Raw genomic sequence first — 18,688 nt, 5'->3', positions numbered from 1 at the left:
AGAGTGTAATACAGTAATTTATAAAGATCTATCTGTAAGCCATCTGGGCCTGCCGCATTGCGCTGTGCGTGGCCAGTTATAGCCTGGGCTATCTCCTCAGCAGTGATAGGAGCATTAACATAGGAGCAATAACAGTATCAAGTTCTGCTGCCGATATCCATGGGTGCCAAATGGATTGCAGAAAGGCATCAATATGGTGCAAGTCCTGTTGTGGAGTACCGAGTATAGCTCTTCGTAGTATTCTGTGAAACATCCATTAATATTATCGTCTCTTGTGAGGATAGTGCTCTGTTTTTCATGAACCAGGTCTATTATTTGGGCACATTGTTTACCCTTCAATGTCAGCGACCATCATATGTAGCAACCTGTGGCTCTTGGCATAGAAAGTGTGGGACCAGTTTGAGAAAGACTTTTGGGCCTGCAGTGTAGATATATGTCATATTTCGGAGCACAGGTTAAGTAATTGAGCGTGTGGTGTAGGGACCCATATACGTTTATGTATCTGTTCAGCTATCTGTCGGGGTCAATTGAGTCTCGTGTGATGCCCAGGATTTCAATTTGTAAGACTAACGCGAGGTACACTGTCCACGTAGAAACGATTTATAAGAGTCCCAGCATCTATGGGCCGTGTAGTTCAGTAAAGGATTAGCCTGCCAGAAATTCCCAGTATCATGTTTGAGATGCTCAATGATGTTTGGGTGTTTGAGAGTTAGCAGGATAAGTCTACAGGACTGTGTACGCTTCTTTTTTTAAAAAAAAAAAATATTTACTTGTTTTAATTGAAATACAATTTTTACAAGATTCAATGTCCATTTAATCTTTTCCTTTTTCAATTTATTTAATCTTTTCCAAGGAGCCGGTTTCTTTATTAGATATAGTTAATGTTCTTGGTTCTCCCACCATGTGTTCCAGCTGTAATGATTAAAAATCTGTTGAAACTGCAATCACCCAAGCTGTTTTTGTTCCACTCATTAAGCAAGACCACCATGTCTCCTTGTCGTAGGTGCAAAAAGCATCATAAATAGATCCTAGGTGCGTTGCACGTGTTTTGACAGTTCCTTGGCATACCAGTACCAGATGCCTTATTGTTTCATGTGAATCTGCTTGATTATGAAAACGACATTGACTTGAAACTGATTTGTTCCTTATTGCCAAGATCTCATTTGATTTTAGCAAATTTAGACATATTCTTAAATATCTTTGTCGTAGCCGCTTGTCTGGAAATTTTGCTAAATAAGTGGTTATTTGATTTAACTTTTTGATGCTTGTCGGCCAATATCTTGTGAGCTTGCATTTAGTAGCTTGTTCCAGTGTGTTTACCCAATCGAGTTCTGACAGCTTCTTTTTCATTTTAATTGGATTATTCACCAGTTCATCTCTTGTTGTGTTTAGAGTTTCTAGGAGTTGAAAGTTTTTCAAATCCCATTTGGTCAGCAATTTTATCTTGCCCCTCTCCAACTCTTTTTTTAAGATGTTGAAGATTTCTGGCTTGCAGGGTTGATTAATTTCCTGTATAGCATTATGGTGTTACGAGCTACCATTGCGCCCAACGACATTAGACTCAGTTCAGACCGGATCAGCGCAACCAGTGTTGGCTGGGGTAGGTTTATGACTTTGCGCCAAAAAAGGCCTTCCAATTTGGGCCAGAGATGTTCAGGTAAGTAGGGCATGGCTTCTGTTCCATAGATTAATCCTGGTACTACCTTGGTTTTGTAGTAGTTCAAGGCTGGTATAAAAGAAAGACGGCCGTATTTCCTATCTACCGCTTTAGTCTGCACTATCATTGCTTTTGTTTTCTTGTACATCATTTTTTGCATGGGGAGCACTTTTGGACTATTGCTCAGTGTTATTCCTAGGTACTTGAAGCTTTTGACCCTTTCCAAGCAAACTCCATCTGCAAACCATTTTAGTTGTTCCGTTTCTTTTTGTGTTTTTTTCAAAAACCATTATCTTTGTTTTAGTTTTTATTGAGTTCTAAGTTGTTTTCTCTGATGAAGATTGCTAAATTGGTTAGTTTTATTTGGAGGCCCACGGCCGTTTGATCCATCATGATGATATTGTCGGCGTATAGTAATCGTGATATTTTATCTTCACCCCAGGTCGGAGGAAAAGCTCTTACTTTTTGCTCTTCAATCTTCCAATCCGCTATATAGAAGTTATACAGAGCGGGAGCCAGGGGGCATCCTTCTTTTACTCCCCGGGCTGTGATAATCGTTTCTGACAAATGGCAAGCTCGGCTCAATCTGACCTGCATTGTTGTATCTGTATATAGGGCCTCTATTGGAGCCAATACTGATCCAGGACATTTCCGAGTCTCCAGTTTTTGCCAAAATATTTCTCGGTTGACCTGGTCAAAGGCTTGAACCAGGCCAACAAATACCATGAAAATGCGGGGGCTTCCTTCCATCACTTTGGCCTACAAGGTGTTCATCAGAAGGATGTTTACAGCTGTTCCTGTGTCCTTCACGAAACCCATATGTAAAAGGGTCATTGCATCCTGCCTCTTTTGACCAATCTTGGAAGTTATCCAAAGCAAATGACGCAAAGATTTTCCCAATAGTGTCCAGGGGTGCAGTTGGACGATAGTGTTGTGGATTATCTTTTGCACCCCTTTTAAAGTTTGGCACTATATTCACTGTTTTCCAAGAAGCTGGTATAGATCTTGTTTTGACACAGTTTTGGAAAACTTCGCTGATGGATGGGGCCCACGAATCCTGATGTTTTTTCAGGTCGAGGTTTGTAACCCCGTCTGGGCCCGCCGATCTAGATCGATTTCGTTTCTTAGTCTTTACTAGGATAGATTCGATGTTTGGTGTGTAAATGTTGAGTAATGTGATGGTTCACTGATAGATTGCATGTGATAGTGTAAGTGGGCTGCCATTCCAACCCAGCCCCTACAGAGTTTAGCCGATTCACTTGCATCTAAGAGCGTTTCATGTAAAAAGATAATGGGCCTCATTATAAGTTTGCCGTTCCGGAAACAAGAGTGCCGGTAAGATCACCTGCACCCTTGTTTCTGGATCAGCAAACTCTGAGTCTGCCCGCGGTGGCTGCTGTGCCAGACAGGCCTGTCCCTGCCAGGTGCAGCGGCCACGGTAGCCAGACTGGTCATGGAAGCACCAGCACCGTTAGCAGCAGTGCCAGTGCTTCAGTGTCCCCACTCCCATAAAGTCCTATTGGACTCTATGGGAATAGGGACTTACATTTTACTGGTACCTGACTTTCCGGGCCGCCGGACTTGGAATCTCCCAGTAGCACCGGTAACATTTTAGGAGTCTGTTGGCAACCCACTGGTAGCGCTGGCAGGGTTGCCGCCGGACTCGTAATGTGGCCCAATATCCCCTTGGCGATCCCTCAAGTGGGTGAGCATTCTGCGTCTTTTAATAGGGTTGTCTAGACCTTGAATGTTGAGAGTAACACAAATAAGCAATGCCATTACCTGGAGAACAAAAGGTCCCACAGAATCCGCTGGCATGCTTTAACTCTCATTATATTGCACATCAACCTACATCTACCGGGAGGGTTTGGGTAAATATGTGTTTAAGAAACATTAACTAGAAACCTTCCCCAACTGCAAAACCATAAAACAATAAACACACACAGTAACAATGGGATCTAAAAAATCACATCCCAATAAGAAACCATAGCAAATCATACATTGGGCATAGAAGACAATCGACCGACACCCACGCCTATGCCCTTCGCATCCTAGCTTCCTTGGGTCGGGGATCCGCTGAAGCAAAGCAACATAATTATACAACTTAACCTGCATGGGGGTCATATATGTGCTGCAAGTGACGAGCTGTAAACTGTACATTGTTGCACAAGTAGCTAAGAATGCTAGTGGCAATCTGCGACATGTGAGTCAAACTGCGATAGTTTGTGTTGCTTGAGTCATAAGCAAGTATTTTTGATCTCCGCATAAGTCCTCAAAAGGAGGCATGCAAGGCTTCTTCAGGAGCATCAAAAGAGTGCCACTGTCGATTGACTTGTGTGCACCATATGGCTGGAAATTTTAGATACTATCTGTAGTCTGTTAATTTTAATGCCTCGAAGAGGGGGTTGAAACCCTTACTGCATCTGGAAACCTTGATGGAAAAAACATTGGCGATAGGTATCGCAGAACCATCAATCTGCACATTGTCCACTACCAGATAAACTTTAAGGATTGCCAGTTTATGTTGAAAATTAAGAAGATGCATACTGATAATGCGTGGACATTCCCCCTTGGCGGGTTTGGAGATGCGGCTCTGTGTGCGCTTTCTATGGTGCATCTTCGTGGGTCTTCCACTTTTAATTTGCCCAGAAGAAAGTTGTACAGGAAGTCCTTGATATCAGAGCCTTCTGCGTTCTCCTGGATCCCCACAAGATGGAGATTATTCTTCCTGGACCTGTTTTCTTGGGCCTCCAGTCTGGCTCCTAATTCCGGCACCTCTTTTATTATACCGTCCAAATCCGCAGAGACAGTCTCCAGATTGTCTTCAAGCGCATTGATGCGTTGTTCATTATCAGTAGTACACTCAGCTTGAGCATTAAGGCAGCTATTCACATCCTTCAGTTCCTTCATGATGTCCTGGACAGTTCTGTTGGTTTCCTGAGTACACTGTCCAATGGTTAGAGAGGAGAAGGTTGGTGGGAACCAAATATACATAGGCGCTTGGTGTTTTGTTTCCTAGTTAAACCTGGTTAGTTCACTTATGTGGAATGAGAAGAATTATCAATCTTGTTTGAGAAGGGTTTGTAGTGCTCATTTTATTAGCATTTGAGGTGCCAACACTTGTTTCAACCCAACAAGGGTCTTTATCAAGGCAATTTGTATATTAGCTATAAATGCTGTACGGTGTGCTTGGTTTGGGGCTTCTGGATGTTGCTCTGCTGAATAGCAAGCTTGAAAGCCAGGAGGCCTCTGCAGGCAGGATGTGCGGTCATGGATATCTTCCATTGAAAAGATCACTGTGACCGCACATCTCAAACAAGATTGATAATTTTTCTTATTCCACATAAGTGAACCAACCAGGTAAAACTAGGAAACAAAACACCAATCACCTAGGTATATTTGGTTCCCACCAACCTTCTCCGCTCTAACCATTTGGACAAATGAGCACGGTCCTTTGGGAACCAATAAACCGGCAGCAGGACCAATGCTCTAAGGACACGTTGATCAGCGCAGCACCTCAGTGTTACTGGTGCTCTATCCCATACCTTATACACTGTCCAGTTGTCTTACTTTCTGTAGTAAGGCATTAAGCTGCACTGGGACATCCATCTTGAGGAATCGTCTAGAGGAGCGGCGTATAATTGTAGTAGTGGGAAAAGAGGCGTCTGGGATATCAATATCAGAATCTGTGGAGGATCATGCCATATCCCAGTAAGTGGGGGCATTTGTATATGTTCACTCAGAGAATGGGGTCTGCTTGCATTGTCTAGAGATCAGGTTCAGTGATTGTCATGCCCGGGAGCCCAGATTTATGTGGCAGATGTCTCAGCTTCACATCTCACTCGGCTGCTTCTCCAACAGCAGTGTCATCTTCCTGTGTGGAACCGGCGGGCCAGGGGCAGTGTTGTGTGGTTGCTGACTGATCTGTAAAGGCAGTGGGACCAGCACGCTGTTCTATCATGTTGGTGTGTAATCTTCAGTGTACAGGTATAGTCCACCACCAATGGGGTTTAGCCATCCATCGTTCCACGTCAGTACCCTTCAGGACATTACTGCCTTCCTTAAGACAGTGGACATAGCGCACTTACAATGGGATCTGCTTGACACTGCTTACTGCAACACCGCCAACTCTCAGCCTTCCGGGTGCCTAGTGTAGTTGCAAAGAATGTCAGCCTTCCGCGTGCCTAGTGTAGTTGCAAAGAATGACTCCTCTCCAGGTCGTCTTGTAAATTATCCCCACATAGGGTATGAGGTTAGTGCCTTAAATACATGGGCTGCACGGACATGTTTACCCAGTGCAGCCCACATTCACCAGTTGATCACTGTGCCTTATAGCAGGGCACTCAGCCACTCCCCAGCTCTTCGTCTCCTCTTCACCTCCTAACAACTGACCACAGGTGATGGGGATCTCATCAGCTGCTCAAGCAGCGGCAGTTCCTCCAGGCAGGTGTCTGTTTGTATAGGTTGCAAAATGGCGGACAGTACCTGAAGCCGCTGAAGCTCCTTTCATCCTGCCTCTGAGGTGGCCCCAGCAATGGGTCTTTGCTCTTAGCGTCTGGGACAATGGTGCACAGTCGTCCTCATATTCAATATTGCAGCAGTATGCAGGCATCGTCTGTGCCGAAAAAGAGCCTAGCCCAGCAGCATCACGGGCCACCCCAGCACGAATTCCAAAAATGCACCAGAGTTAGAGGCTGTGGTGCTCCAGAATCAAGACACATGCCGCTTGATACATTTAGCGGGCTAGAGCTATAACGGGCATCACGCTACTGTGACCTGCAGCGGTAGCAGGACAGACAGATCTGCTTGTCTGTCTCGGAGCACTGTCACCCTGCGGACATCTTGCTCGGACAATTGGGCGCCCCCCAAAATGAATATATTTGATACTATTCCATAGTATATTGACAGGAAGCACGCCACCTATCTCGCACCATTTATTACCACATTTGTAAATTTCGCATTATAACAAAGTCTTGTAACATTAGAGGTGAAGCTTTCAACGGTAACTCCCCTGTTTTGGACCCAAAATGCTTACAGAACTATTGACTAGTACCTGGATTGCCCTGGCCAGCATAAAGATTGAAGAAAGTAGTTATGCTTCAACTTCAAGTTAATGTGGATAAATCACAAATTCTGGATATTTTTCAGTCTGGATTGTGTCCCCTTCACGGGGCAGAGACTGCGCTGATCTTGGTGTGGGATGACAAATTAAAAAACTCAGATGAAGGTGAATTGACGCTGCTGATCATGTTAGACACATCAGTGGCATTCTACACTGTAGATTCAGATACTATGCTTGGTAGATTATCAGAGGTTGCCAGTGTCTCCAAAAATGCCCTAAAATGGTTTCAGTCATTCGTGGATAGCCACTTGCAATGTATTAAAATGGGGAACTATGGACCTCATCACGAGTTGGGTGGAATCCCAGCAGTAAATGCGCCGGAATACTGCCCAATGCTATTAGCGTTACCACAACTCGGTCCGGTGCAATTTGTACCAGTTGCCGAGTTGCAGTGGTGCTGTTAATTACTGTAGATGCATGGGCATTGGAAACAGTTGCCCAGGGTTACTGCCTTCCCTTTCTAAAAAAGCCTCAGAGTCATCCACCGGGGAACAGCTCTTTCAAAGTTCCAGATGCGCTCCTTATGTAGAAAATATTAGCCCTGCTAGAGAAACGTGCTGTAGATCAGTACATGTAGCGGAGAGGAACAAGGGTTGGTACTCCCCACACTTTCTAATTCCAAAAAAGGACAGATGATTGAGACCCATCCTGTATTTAAGAGACTTGAACAAGTTCCTCAGGAAGGACAAGTTCAAGTCAAGATGGTTACCCTTTCTCAGATCTTTCAGGCCCTCCAGCTTTAGCACTGGATGGTATCATTGGACGTTCAGGATGCTTACTTTCATGTGCCAATCCATCACAAGCACAGAAGGTACCTGAGGTTCGCTGTTCATGGGTCTCATTATCAGTTTCAAGCTCTGCTATTTGGGCTGACCCCCGCCCCAAGGGTTTTCGCCAAGTTAATGCCGGTGGCGGCAGCAAGTCTCAGGAGAGGGAGGGGGGGATTCACATCTACCCCTTCCTGGATGATTGGCTGATCAGGGCACGTTCCCCCAAACAGGCCCTGGAACATCACAGCTCCACCTGTCACTCCCTTCACAGACTGGACTTCTCCCTCAACGTCAAGAAGTCTCACAGGATACCATCTCAAAAGCTCCTATTCATTGGAGCAGTCCTAAATACATCCCTAAGAAAATCCTTGCGACCAGAGGTGAGGGCTCAAGACATTCTGCATATGGTCACCAAATTCCAGAGTGCCCAGCATCTCCTGACCTTCGACTTTATGAGGTTGCTCAGTCTCATGGTATCCTGCATTTTTCTGGAGCCAGAGGCGGGTCTGAGAATGAGATCTCTCCAGTGGGCTCTCAGGACTCAATGGTCTCAATTCTCAGGCAGGATGCCAGATCTCCTTCAGGTCCCAAACAGAGTCACTCAGGATCTCCTGTGGTGGGCCTACAAGGACAACATTTTGAAGGGAGAACATTTTTGCAACCATGGCCAGAGATAAAGGTAGTAAAGGACGCTTCACTCACAAGGTGGGGAGAACATACCAACGGCCTGACGATCTGCAGTCCATGGTCTCCATCGGAGTCCAAACTACATATCAACCGGTTGGAGCTGAGGGCAATCAGACTAGCGCTAAAGGCCTTTTTGCCCTCTGTGCGCGGGAAGAACGTCCTGATAATGACTGAACACACGGTGGCCATGTACTGCGTCAACAATAGAGGAGGTGTAGGGTCACTACCACTGTGCAGAGAGCCAATGCAGCTCTGGCAAATTCAAGAGGGCATTTCCCTATTGGCAGTTCACTCAGCCGGAGAGGAGAACACAACAGCGGATGCTCTGAGCAGGCAGAGCACAGTCTCCCACAAGTAGGAACTAGCTCAGAAAGTCCTTCAAGAGATCTTCATCCTTTGGGGAACCCCTCAAGTGGATCTGTTTGTGACCAGTATCAACCGGAAGTGCGAACGATACTGCTCAAGGGAATTTCCCCCAAGAGGAGCTCTAGAAGACGCATTCCCAGTGGACTGGTATTTTCCACTCCTCTACATATTTCCTCCAATCCCTGGCATTCCCCTCAAGTCATCAGGAGGTTGCGAAAGTTCGGGAAATCCATGATCCTAATTGCTCCCGATTGGGCCAGGAGGACATGGTACCCAGACATTCTAGACATGTTCATCAGCCCTCCAGTACGTCTGTCACAAAGAGAGGACCTTTTCTCTCTCTCTCTCCCTCTCCCTCTCTCTCTCTCTATATATATACAGAGAGAGAGAGAGAGGGAGAGGGAGAGAGAGAGAGAGAGAGGGAGAGAGAGAGGTAGGAGGGTTGGGTTCTCTATCCAGAGGTCAAGACTCTCAACCTTCACTTATGGTTTCTGAGATGAGTTTGATTTTATTTTATTTGCTTATATAGTGCGCTGAACCCTGAGGTAGCTAGGCGCTTCACTTATAGAATAGTTACAGACAGGTTATACATAATGAGGTACAATGGGTACAAGCTAATATACAGATATAGTACAGTACAGTATGAGGTTTACAATAAATAATAGGAAGTCAGTGAGGTGAGCTAGAATTTACAAGTAGAATGCAGTGAGAGATACTGTGGTAAACATTTTTACAATTTTTACATTAATATACAAGCGGTGTGTAGTAGTGAAGGTGTAGTTCAGGAAAGGGTGGTCGGGGAGAGGAGCCAGGATTTCACTTTGAAACAGAATGCTAGGAAGGAATGTTCATCTCTAAGCACATGAGGTAGGGAGTTCCAAGTTTTGGCAGCTAGAACTGGGAAACTGGTTCCACCTGATTTTTGGAGTCTGAATTTGGGAATGCTAAGGCAATGGGCATATTTGGCTCTGGTTGGCCTCAATGAGGTTTTCCAAGCGAATTTGTCGGTCAGATATTTCGGGGCTGTATTGTTGAGGCATTTGTGGGTAATCATGAGTGTTCTGAAGGTAATTCTGTCATTTATGGGGAGCCAGTTGGCCGTCTGTCTGGCTTGGGTTATGTGGTCAAAACGTGGGATGTTGAGAGCTGCTCTAAGAGCGTTATTGTGGATGATTTCGAGCTTGTGGATGTTTTGTTTACTAGTGCCTAGATAGAGGGAGTTGCAGTAGTCGATTTTTGATAGTATTAGAGCTCTGGCCAGTGTGATACAGCTTGGTGTGGACAGGAATGGTCTGCAGGCAGTTATTACTTTAGTAGTAAAAGCCGAAGAAGAGGCTGTGGTGTTTACTTGTTTTGAGACTGATAGGGTGGAAGCAAGGTAGACCCCTAAATTTTAGGCGTTTTTGTAGACATTGGCCCTCATTACAACCCCGACGCTAAACCATGGCGCTATTAGCACCATGGTTGGTGCCGGTGTTGTAACGAGTCCGCCATGGTGGAATGGGGAAATACCGCCCCATTCCAAGGTTGGCGGGGTGGTATTTCCCCATTTCACCATGGCCCTTCCCCATTCCCATTTTCGTCCCATAGGGCTCAATGGGACTGGGGAAGGCGCTAAGTACGGTACCACAAATTGCGGTAAAACCAGCCGTTAAGGTCGGGTCCAGCAAAGGGACCTCGTAATCAGGTGTTAAGGGTTTAACGGCGCCAACATCTTTTATGGCGCCGTTAAACCCTTAACGCCAGGGTCGTAATGACCCCCATTGATTACATTTCCATCTATGTTGAAAGAGTTGTATTGTTGGTTGAGTTTGTTTAGGCGTTGCCTGGAGCCAATGAGTAGAAACTTGCTTTTTTCATCATTAAGACATAAACCGTGCTTGGCCATCCAGTCTTGGATTTTGCTGTAGATTTCATTGAGTCTCGTAGGTGCCAGGGAGCCTGATGAGGATCTGTGTATCATCAGCGTAGTTGGTGTATTGGGTGCATTAGATGATATCATCTAATAGGTCAAATAACATCTTGGTAAAGATGTTATAAAGGTTGGGTGAGACGCAGGAGCACTGCTTTGGGAGTTTATCATAAGATGAGGAATATGTGTGAGGACACAATCCATTCGAAGAACAAGTTACTTACCCATGGTAACGTTCTTTTGACTGGATGTTCCTCCCACGTATTCTTCATCGCTCCTCCCAACCTGCCCTGCAGTCGAATTTTCCATGTGATTGCAGTCTTCGCTCTTTCAGGAGAAGTAACTGTCTGGTGTGGGTTATCCTATACATGCTTTAAAAACAGAACTGAAGCTAACGGTTGCGGCACATGCTTTATACCATCGATGAATTCGGCATTGACACAGAGGCCTCCGAGAGACATCGAGTCGACCGACATCCACGCGCAGCACCCTCTGATAGAAAGATTTTCAAAGCAGCTGAAGCTGGATATGGAAATATCTTAAGATGAGGAATTTGTGGGAGCACCATCCAGTCAAAATAACGTTACCATGGTTAAGTAACTTGTTCTTTTTGGGCGACTAGTGTTCTCTGGTCTGCTAATAAGTAACTTGTGCATATTCGTTCCACCCGTTGTGTGTCCAGAGGGGACAGATGTTTTTCTGTCTGAGCCGCAGTTGTAGAACTTCCTCCGACTGTGGCTGTGCATGTAGACATCTCTTCTGGCTTTTAGGAAAGCCCTAAAAACCTTCCTTTTCCAGTAAAAGGGGCTGATGTTCTTGCGGTGTATCAACTTTGATCTGAAGGTGAAGTATTATATGATACGCCTAGATGCAGTTTAGTCAGCTAAGTGTGCGATATAATTATATCAAAAGAAATCATAGAATTGCTTTAAAACTGCCTACAAATGCCATGATATGTTATGTTGTTTGGCTTTTATACTGCTCTTATGTCTTTTTAATCAAATTTCTTTGAAAATATGCGATGCCAATTAGCTCCCTTGATGGGGAGTTGGCTTGCCTCCTACTCTGTTTAAATATTCACCATCTACCATGAAAAGACACTTATCAATTTCACATTCACCTGTGTACATTATTTGTGAATCAACTGACTGGACCAAATATTGCCCCAGGATGAGTAGCTCCAACTTCTCCAGCATTAGATCTTTCATAGAATCACATGCTTGAATATTAACATGCTTGAATATTCCCCGCCGTTAGACTGGGAATCCTACGTGATTTAAAAATATTGATATATATACATTATTTACCATAGAAAAAAGGCAATAAGGATTGCCCATTATGCCTAATAAGACATTCACTTGTGTAGTCCCTCCACCTCACTTTGGTCCATTATGACCCCAACCAATGAGGTGGCAGGGCTTAGGCTCCACCCCAGGCAGCCATCTGCAGATTTTTCACTGCAGTCTACCAGACAGGGAATCCCCTCAGCTCGCCGAACATTTGTTACTTTCTCATATTGACTATTCAAGCTACAACTTGAATTGTGTGTTTTTCTTTCTCATCTGCCCAAGGTCTATCATCTGTGACTTTCTGGGCTCGTAAAGGACATTTTATCCACCTTTGTTCATCAATTGAAGCTCACCTCATGGCTAAGGAGACAGGAACTGTCAAAAAACCTTCCTTATTTTAAGATTGCAGCAGGTGCAGGAAGAAGTTGGTGTACATGAAGGATCCTCATGAGCAGTGTATTTAAAGTCTGTACCCTCATTACATTCATCAATGTGACATCTGCAAAACCTTTTCCAGCAAGACATTGCTGGACTGGCACAGAAGGCTACTATTATATCTGGAGTCCAAGTGCCACTGTTCAGATGAAGAATCTGCTAAAACAGCCCCTATGACATCTCACAAGGTAACTGAGAGCCAAACTTCTAAAAGAATGGCCTCTTCAGTGGAAAGGGGAACCTCCCCACCTCACAACAGCAGAAAAAGAGTTGAGAAAGGGTCCCTTACGCCTTCTGTAAGCTCTGTGGGAAACAAAAGTAATCCCAATGGGGGAAAAAACAACAATAAAAGGTAAGGAAACGGCTTCTAAACCTTCATCTGGGGAACGGCCATCTACTGGACTGCCGTTGACGAGCGGTAGTGCTTACAAGTGTTTGTCATCATCTAAGCCATCCACTAAAGAGACCCGTCCACGTCAACGTTAAAAACGTCCTTGTCGACAAGCAAATCCTCTTCATCCGAATTGTCGTTGACTAAATTATCGTCATCGAAGACGAAAGAAAAACATTATTCGTCAAGACACTCTCATCAACGAAGCCGACAACCACCATTTGTCCACAAAACCCTTGTCGACAAAACCGACAGTACATCACTCGTCCACGAAACCATCAACACCTGTGTCTACGGGAAAGAGTAAGCCAGAAAAGTCATCCACAAGCGTTCCGTCAACGGCAGATTCACCCTCCGCGGAGAAAGACATAACGAAGTCAAAAGACACTGTTCCCGCCACTCCAGGAGGACAGGTAGAGCCTGTAACACTCCAAATTTCACCAATTAAGGAGATGGCGGAGTTACCAGATATTATTCTGCAAGACAAATTCTCTGATATTGAAGATATGGGTGTACTACCCATTCATACTCCAAAAGGGAATAGTCCACCATGGAATCCGACCACAGAGGACACTACTGATCCCTTTGATCCTACATTGATGGAGTACATGCAGAGAATCATAGAGGAGTTCAACAGACGCCAAAGAGCTCAACTCTCGGGACCCTCTACGTTCAGGCATAGAGAGGCATCCTCAAGTTCAGTGGGCATTAGATCTCCTCAAAGAGACAAGTCACCTCAACACTCAACACTCCCCTAGGGGCTCTCCTACCAGCAGTAGGCCCCGAGGTGTGCACCATCTTCTGAACCGCCACACAGACCCATGGACAGACCGCTATCACGCAGTGCTTCACTGACAAGAGTGTGACCCCCACATTTTTTGCCTCGACCAAGGAGGCTCTCACCACCAAGGAACCCTACGGCGGTACCCTGCACAGTTTCAGTCTTAGACTGGCAAGAGGACCCATTCAGGGACTTCACATAGAAGAACCGGAATAAGGGGAGATCACGCAGATCGATGCAGCTGTAGATGTCGCTGTTGAAACATCTAAAAGTGGGAATTTGCAAGCTGTTGCGAAAAGCAGCCATAGAATCGGTACCAGTCAACCAGAAAGGAAAAGAGTTCTACTCTAGCTTTTTCCTAGTCAAGAAAAAGAACGTCCAGTGGCGAACAATATTGGACTTAAGGGCACTGAACAAGTTCATCAAGCGCATCAAGTTCAAGATGACATCCCTTCAAAATGTGCTGCCATGGCTAAACAAGAATGACTTTCTAGCAACTTTGGATTTGGAAGACGCGTACTTCCATATCCCCATCCACCTGCACACAGAAGGTTCCTCAGATTCAAAGTGGGAAATGCACATTTTCAATTCTGCATATTCCCGTTCAGCCTAAAGTCGGCACAGAGGTTCTTCACCAAATGCCTGGCTCGAGTGGCCGCACATCTAAGACGCATAGGAACAGAAGTATTTCCCTACTTAGACGTCTGGCTAGTAAAGGCATGTTTGTACAATCTCGCCACAATGGCAGTCAGAAAGACAACAAATCTATTCAAAACTCTGGGGTTTTCCATCAACAAAACCAAATCCCTGCCCAGTAAGAGCCAAAACAGCACTCTTCCTAGGAGCAGAACTAAACACCTCCATTCCCAAAGTGCGACCCTTGGCAGACAGAATATCTGCGATGCTAAAGCTAATCTCGTGCTTTCTCTGCAAGACGAGAATGATGGTAGGTTCCTTCAAGTCACTCCTGGGCATGATGTCCTTGTGTATATTCCTCATACCCAACTGCAGGCTAAGGATGAGACCAATACCAGAGACCCTGAAACACCAAGGGGCTCAAGCCTGTGGGTTGTGGGAAGATGTCGTCCAACTTCCACCAGTTCTTCACAAAGCACTTCCGTGTTGGGGAAATCTACACAATCTGACACAAGGGATGCCTTTGAAGGCATCCACGTCTACACTTATTTTCAGGACAGACGCATCCCTATCTGGCTGGGGGGCACACCTAGCAGAGCTTCAAGCATGGTCGACCCAAGCGGCTCGACTACACATCCACATCCTGGAACTCAGAGCAATCTGCTGGCCGCTGAAAGCTTTTTTACCCGTACTGGCAGGACAGGTAGTTACAACACAGACAGTCAACACAACCTCCATGCTTTATACCAACAAGCAAGGAGGTACCAGATCAGAGATCCTATCCAGAGAAGCACAATAACTCTGGTCATGGGAGTTACAACACAAGGTCCAGTTGAAAGCAGAGCACCTGCCAGGAATACAAAATGTCCTAGCGGACAAATTAAGCAGAGAGTACTCAGCATCCCACGAGTGAGAATTAGACAAGGAAGAAGCTCAAGAGATCTTCCGCATTTGGGGGCATCCAGAGATCGATCTCTTTCCCACCACCTGTAACTCAAAATGCCCCCTCTTCGCCTCCAGGTACCCGGAAACGCTGTCACTAGGAGATGCATTCTGATACCTCGGATGGGCCGATTCCTGTACACATTCCCACCAACTTTGTTCATAGCGTGAGTAGTGCACAGGATGAAAGAGCAACCATATGAGATGATACTCATTGCTCCAGAGTGGGCTCGGCAGATTTGGTACCCGACCCTCCTGCTCCTCTCCCAGGAGTCACCCATTCACCTCAGAGCACATCAACAATTGCTGACACAACAGAAGCACAAGGTTCTCAACCACGGCCCAGGGAGCCTGTCACTCAAAGCATGGTTCCTGAACAGCGAAAAATAGCTAACCTTACATAACCCTTAGAATGTTGGGACATTATTAAAGTGTCTTGGGCACAATCCACCAAGACCACTTACGTCAGAAAGTGGAAACACTTTACTACATAGTGTGAAACCTCACACATAGACCTGCTTACAGCATCAGCAGAGCAAGTTTTACCATATCTGCTACATATGGCGAAATGTGGCCTCTCCTTGTCCGAAATAAAGGTACACCTGTCAGCTCTATCAGCTTACAAAACATGCCCTAGTCAACTTAATTACTTACTTACCGGCAGTCAAAGTTTTCGTCAAAGGATTACTACGTACCTTCCCGCCAACCCCTGAACCAGTACCCGCTTGGAGCCTAAACACAGTTTTGTCTGCACTCATGGAGGCACCATATGAGCCCATCCATAAAAGTGACCTAACATTTCTATCCTGGAAAGTTATGTTTTTAATAGCCATCACATTGGCAAGAAGAATCAGCAAACTCCAAGCTCTCTCGAAGGAACATCCTTTTTACCATATTCCAGAAGGACCGCATAGTTCTCCGAACACATCCTCATTTCTTACCTAAGGTGGTCTCTGAAATTACACTCTCAGAGCGTATTGTACTGCCTACATTCTTCAGTAACCACACCTCATTGGCAGAACGCGCACTACATTCCTTAGATGTTGCGCGAGTCCTCAAATTCTATATACAAAGAACCAAAGAATTTCATACCGCTCCACGACTGTATGTGGAGATCACAGATCGCAATAAGGAGCAATGCATGTCCAAACAAGGTCTTTTACACTGGGTGGCAAATTGCATCAGCCACTGTCATCAATCCAAGGGTGACCCGCTTAAAGCGCCTCCCACGGCTCATTCCACCAGAGGTAGAGCAGCTTCTGTCGCTTTCCATGCAGGAGTAGTGATAAAGGACATATGTAGAGCAGCTACCTGGAGCACGCTACACACATTCGCAAACTATTACTGCTTAACAGAAGTAATGAACAGGGAATCAGCGGTTGGACATGCAGTCCTCTGCCACCTGTTTGTTTAAGGTAGGAGCAGCCTATTTCTCCCTCCTTCCCTAGGTATATGTGGCTTAGTTGAAGTTGCTATACCCATTGATGCTGAAGTTTAAACTTCAGGGTGTAACCATCTTGGCATGATTAACTGCTTGGTATACTATTCAAGCATGTGAATCTATGAAAGATCCAATGCTGGAGAAGTCTTAGTTACTTACCTGTAACTGTATTTCTCCAGCAGTGGTATCTTTCATAAATTCACATGCGCCCAACCGCCTCTCCTGAGAGGCTGCTCCAAGGCCCGGCAGTCATCAGTTATGTGGTCTCTATACGGCTCAAAATCTGAAGATGGCTGCCTGGGGTGGAGCCTAAACCCTGCCACCTCATTAGTTGGGGCCATAATTGACCAAAGTGAGGTGGAGGGACTACACAAGTGAATGTTTTAATATATATATATAATTATTTTTAAATCACAGAGGATCGCCGGTCTGATGACGGGGAATATTCAAGCATGTAAATCTATGAAAGATACCAATGCTGGAGAAATACAGTGACAGGTAAGTAACTAAGACTTACTCCTGGGATAGTAGAAGTATGTCAAAAGTGAGTCAGGAGGAGTACATCAGTGTTACCCATACTAACATCTTTGTGAATTGAATAGCGGTCTCCAAATCAAGGGCAGGTCAAAATAACTTCTTTGTGAATCTGTACCTTTAGCTCTAGGGATTCCCTGTCATTTTATATTTTCTCTGCTACAACATTCTCTCCTCCCACATTTTATGACCCTTTTGTAGTTTTTGTATCTGTTTGCAACACGCTTGGGGCTTCAGGACTAGGATTACCTTGTATAAATACTCTTATTAAGTACATAAAACATCAATGAATAAATATTGAATTAAATAACTATTCTTTTTAAAATGTTCATATAGTTCTAAAAGAGTGACTAGAGAAGAGGGTGTACATACTTAGGATGATGAACTGTTCTTAGTTACTAAGATATTTGTAGTGTCTGCATAGTGGGGGAGAACATAATACAGTTTAATGAAGTAAGAGAAGGGAGCAATATTGAAGGATAGCAGGACATTGAAAGTATGTTTATGTGTGCAGCTCATATGAGTGTGTGCATGCCCGACTAAGGCCTTGTGGTGCTGGCAGAAAGAGCAAGGAAAGTTAACCATGCCAAAAGCACAACAGATCAGTACAGAAACACTCCTAGTAAGAGTCATTGGAAAATGTAAAACATATTCAGGTATGATGGAGGTGCTCTATAACATTGGAGCGGTATGGGAGGATTGTGATATGAAAAATGTTAAATTGGTATACCTTGAGTGAATGTATACAAGCCAGATGACATGATGCTTTAATGAGATTAGGACAACCGAAGATAGAACAAATATGTCGGGTTTTCAATAAAATGGGAAACTGGGGGCCAGATAATGCCACCATTATTTAAAGCTGTTGTTTGCAAAGCAGGGAGTTCAGTGGCTGTTCTAATGTGAAAGATACAATATGACAGAAGGGAGAACAGTGGGTAGAAGATGGAGACAACTCAGAGTAGAAGAAGTTAATATTAATGATAAAATATCAAGCAAAGCCAACCGCAATTGAGGCAGGTCACATACAGTAGCTAGAATATGCAAGTGAGGATTGAGAAAGTATACATTGCTAACATTTCTGGGAAGTTTATATTAATGAAAATATTAATCTCTCTTTGTTCTATAGAAATTGAAGAACCTTGTGGAAAAGGACCGACAGGATGGAATGCAGGAGCTAGGTATCTAATGTGATGTTAAATTATGAACTTTATATTTACTAATAAGCACTGGTGTAGGAAGAATAATCGCTTTGCTAGAATGCATATGAGCTAGGCGTGTTTGTCTGTCTCTTTGGGCAGGGTTTTTAGGGCTTTAATATGATCAACACCTTTATTCTATTGTGCTGCTCAGAAGCAAACATTGACTTATATTTCTTTAATAGACGTTTTACCAAGGACGTCATTTCACCAAAATGCCAGGGGTAGCGGAAGTGACATCACACAACCCTTCTCCTCTGATGACATCACAGGAAGTGATGACATTTGACCCCACCCCAAAGTGACTTCACAGGAAAGCGATGGAACACGACATTCCACCCCATGATAAAACAGGAAGGGGCCTTACAAAGCATTGTGTCCTAAGTACACTACGAAAAATAGGATTACGATATCACTGTAATGTGATATACATTTCATACAAGAATGAATCACCATATGTGTCTTTAATACGAGTGTGTATAGGCCCATATTACCAAATTACTGTGAATGCAAGCAGACGTCCAAG

General features: G+C 44.6%; 1 protein-coding gene across 1 annotated transcript in view; it reads left to right on the top strand.

Moving 5' to 3' along the window:
• LOC138505088 (sperm-specific sodium:proton exchanger-like) overlaps nucleotides 1-18,152 on the top strand; it is a 761,779-nt gene extending 743,627 nt beyond the window's left edge. Inside the window, exon 5 of the mRNA XM_069625404.1 lies at nucleotides 18,093-18,152. Coding sequence (XP_069481505.1) covers nucleotides 18,093-18,152 — 60 coding nt within the window. The remainder of the gene's footprint in view (nucleotides 1-18,092) is intronic.
• The last annotated feature ends 536 nt before the right edge of the window (nucleotides 18,153-18,688 follow it).

Source organism: Ambystoma mexicanum, chromosome 11 (genome assembly GCF_040938575.1).
Source record: "Ambystoma mexicanum isolate Mex_15411 chromosome 11, UKY_AmexF1_1, whole genome shotgun sequence".
In the NCBI taxonomy this organism is placed as follows: Eukaryota; Metazoa; Chordata; class Amphibia; order Caudata; family Ambystomatidae; genus Ambystoma; species Ambystoma mexicanum.
This window is presented reverse-complemented; position numbering and strand designations above follow the sequence as displayed.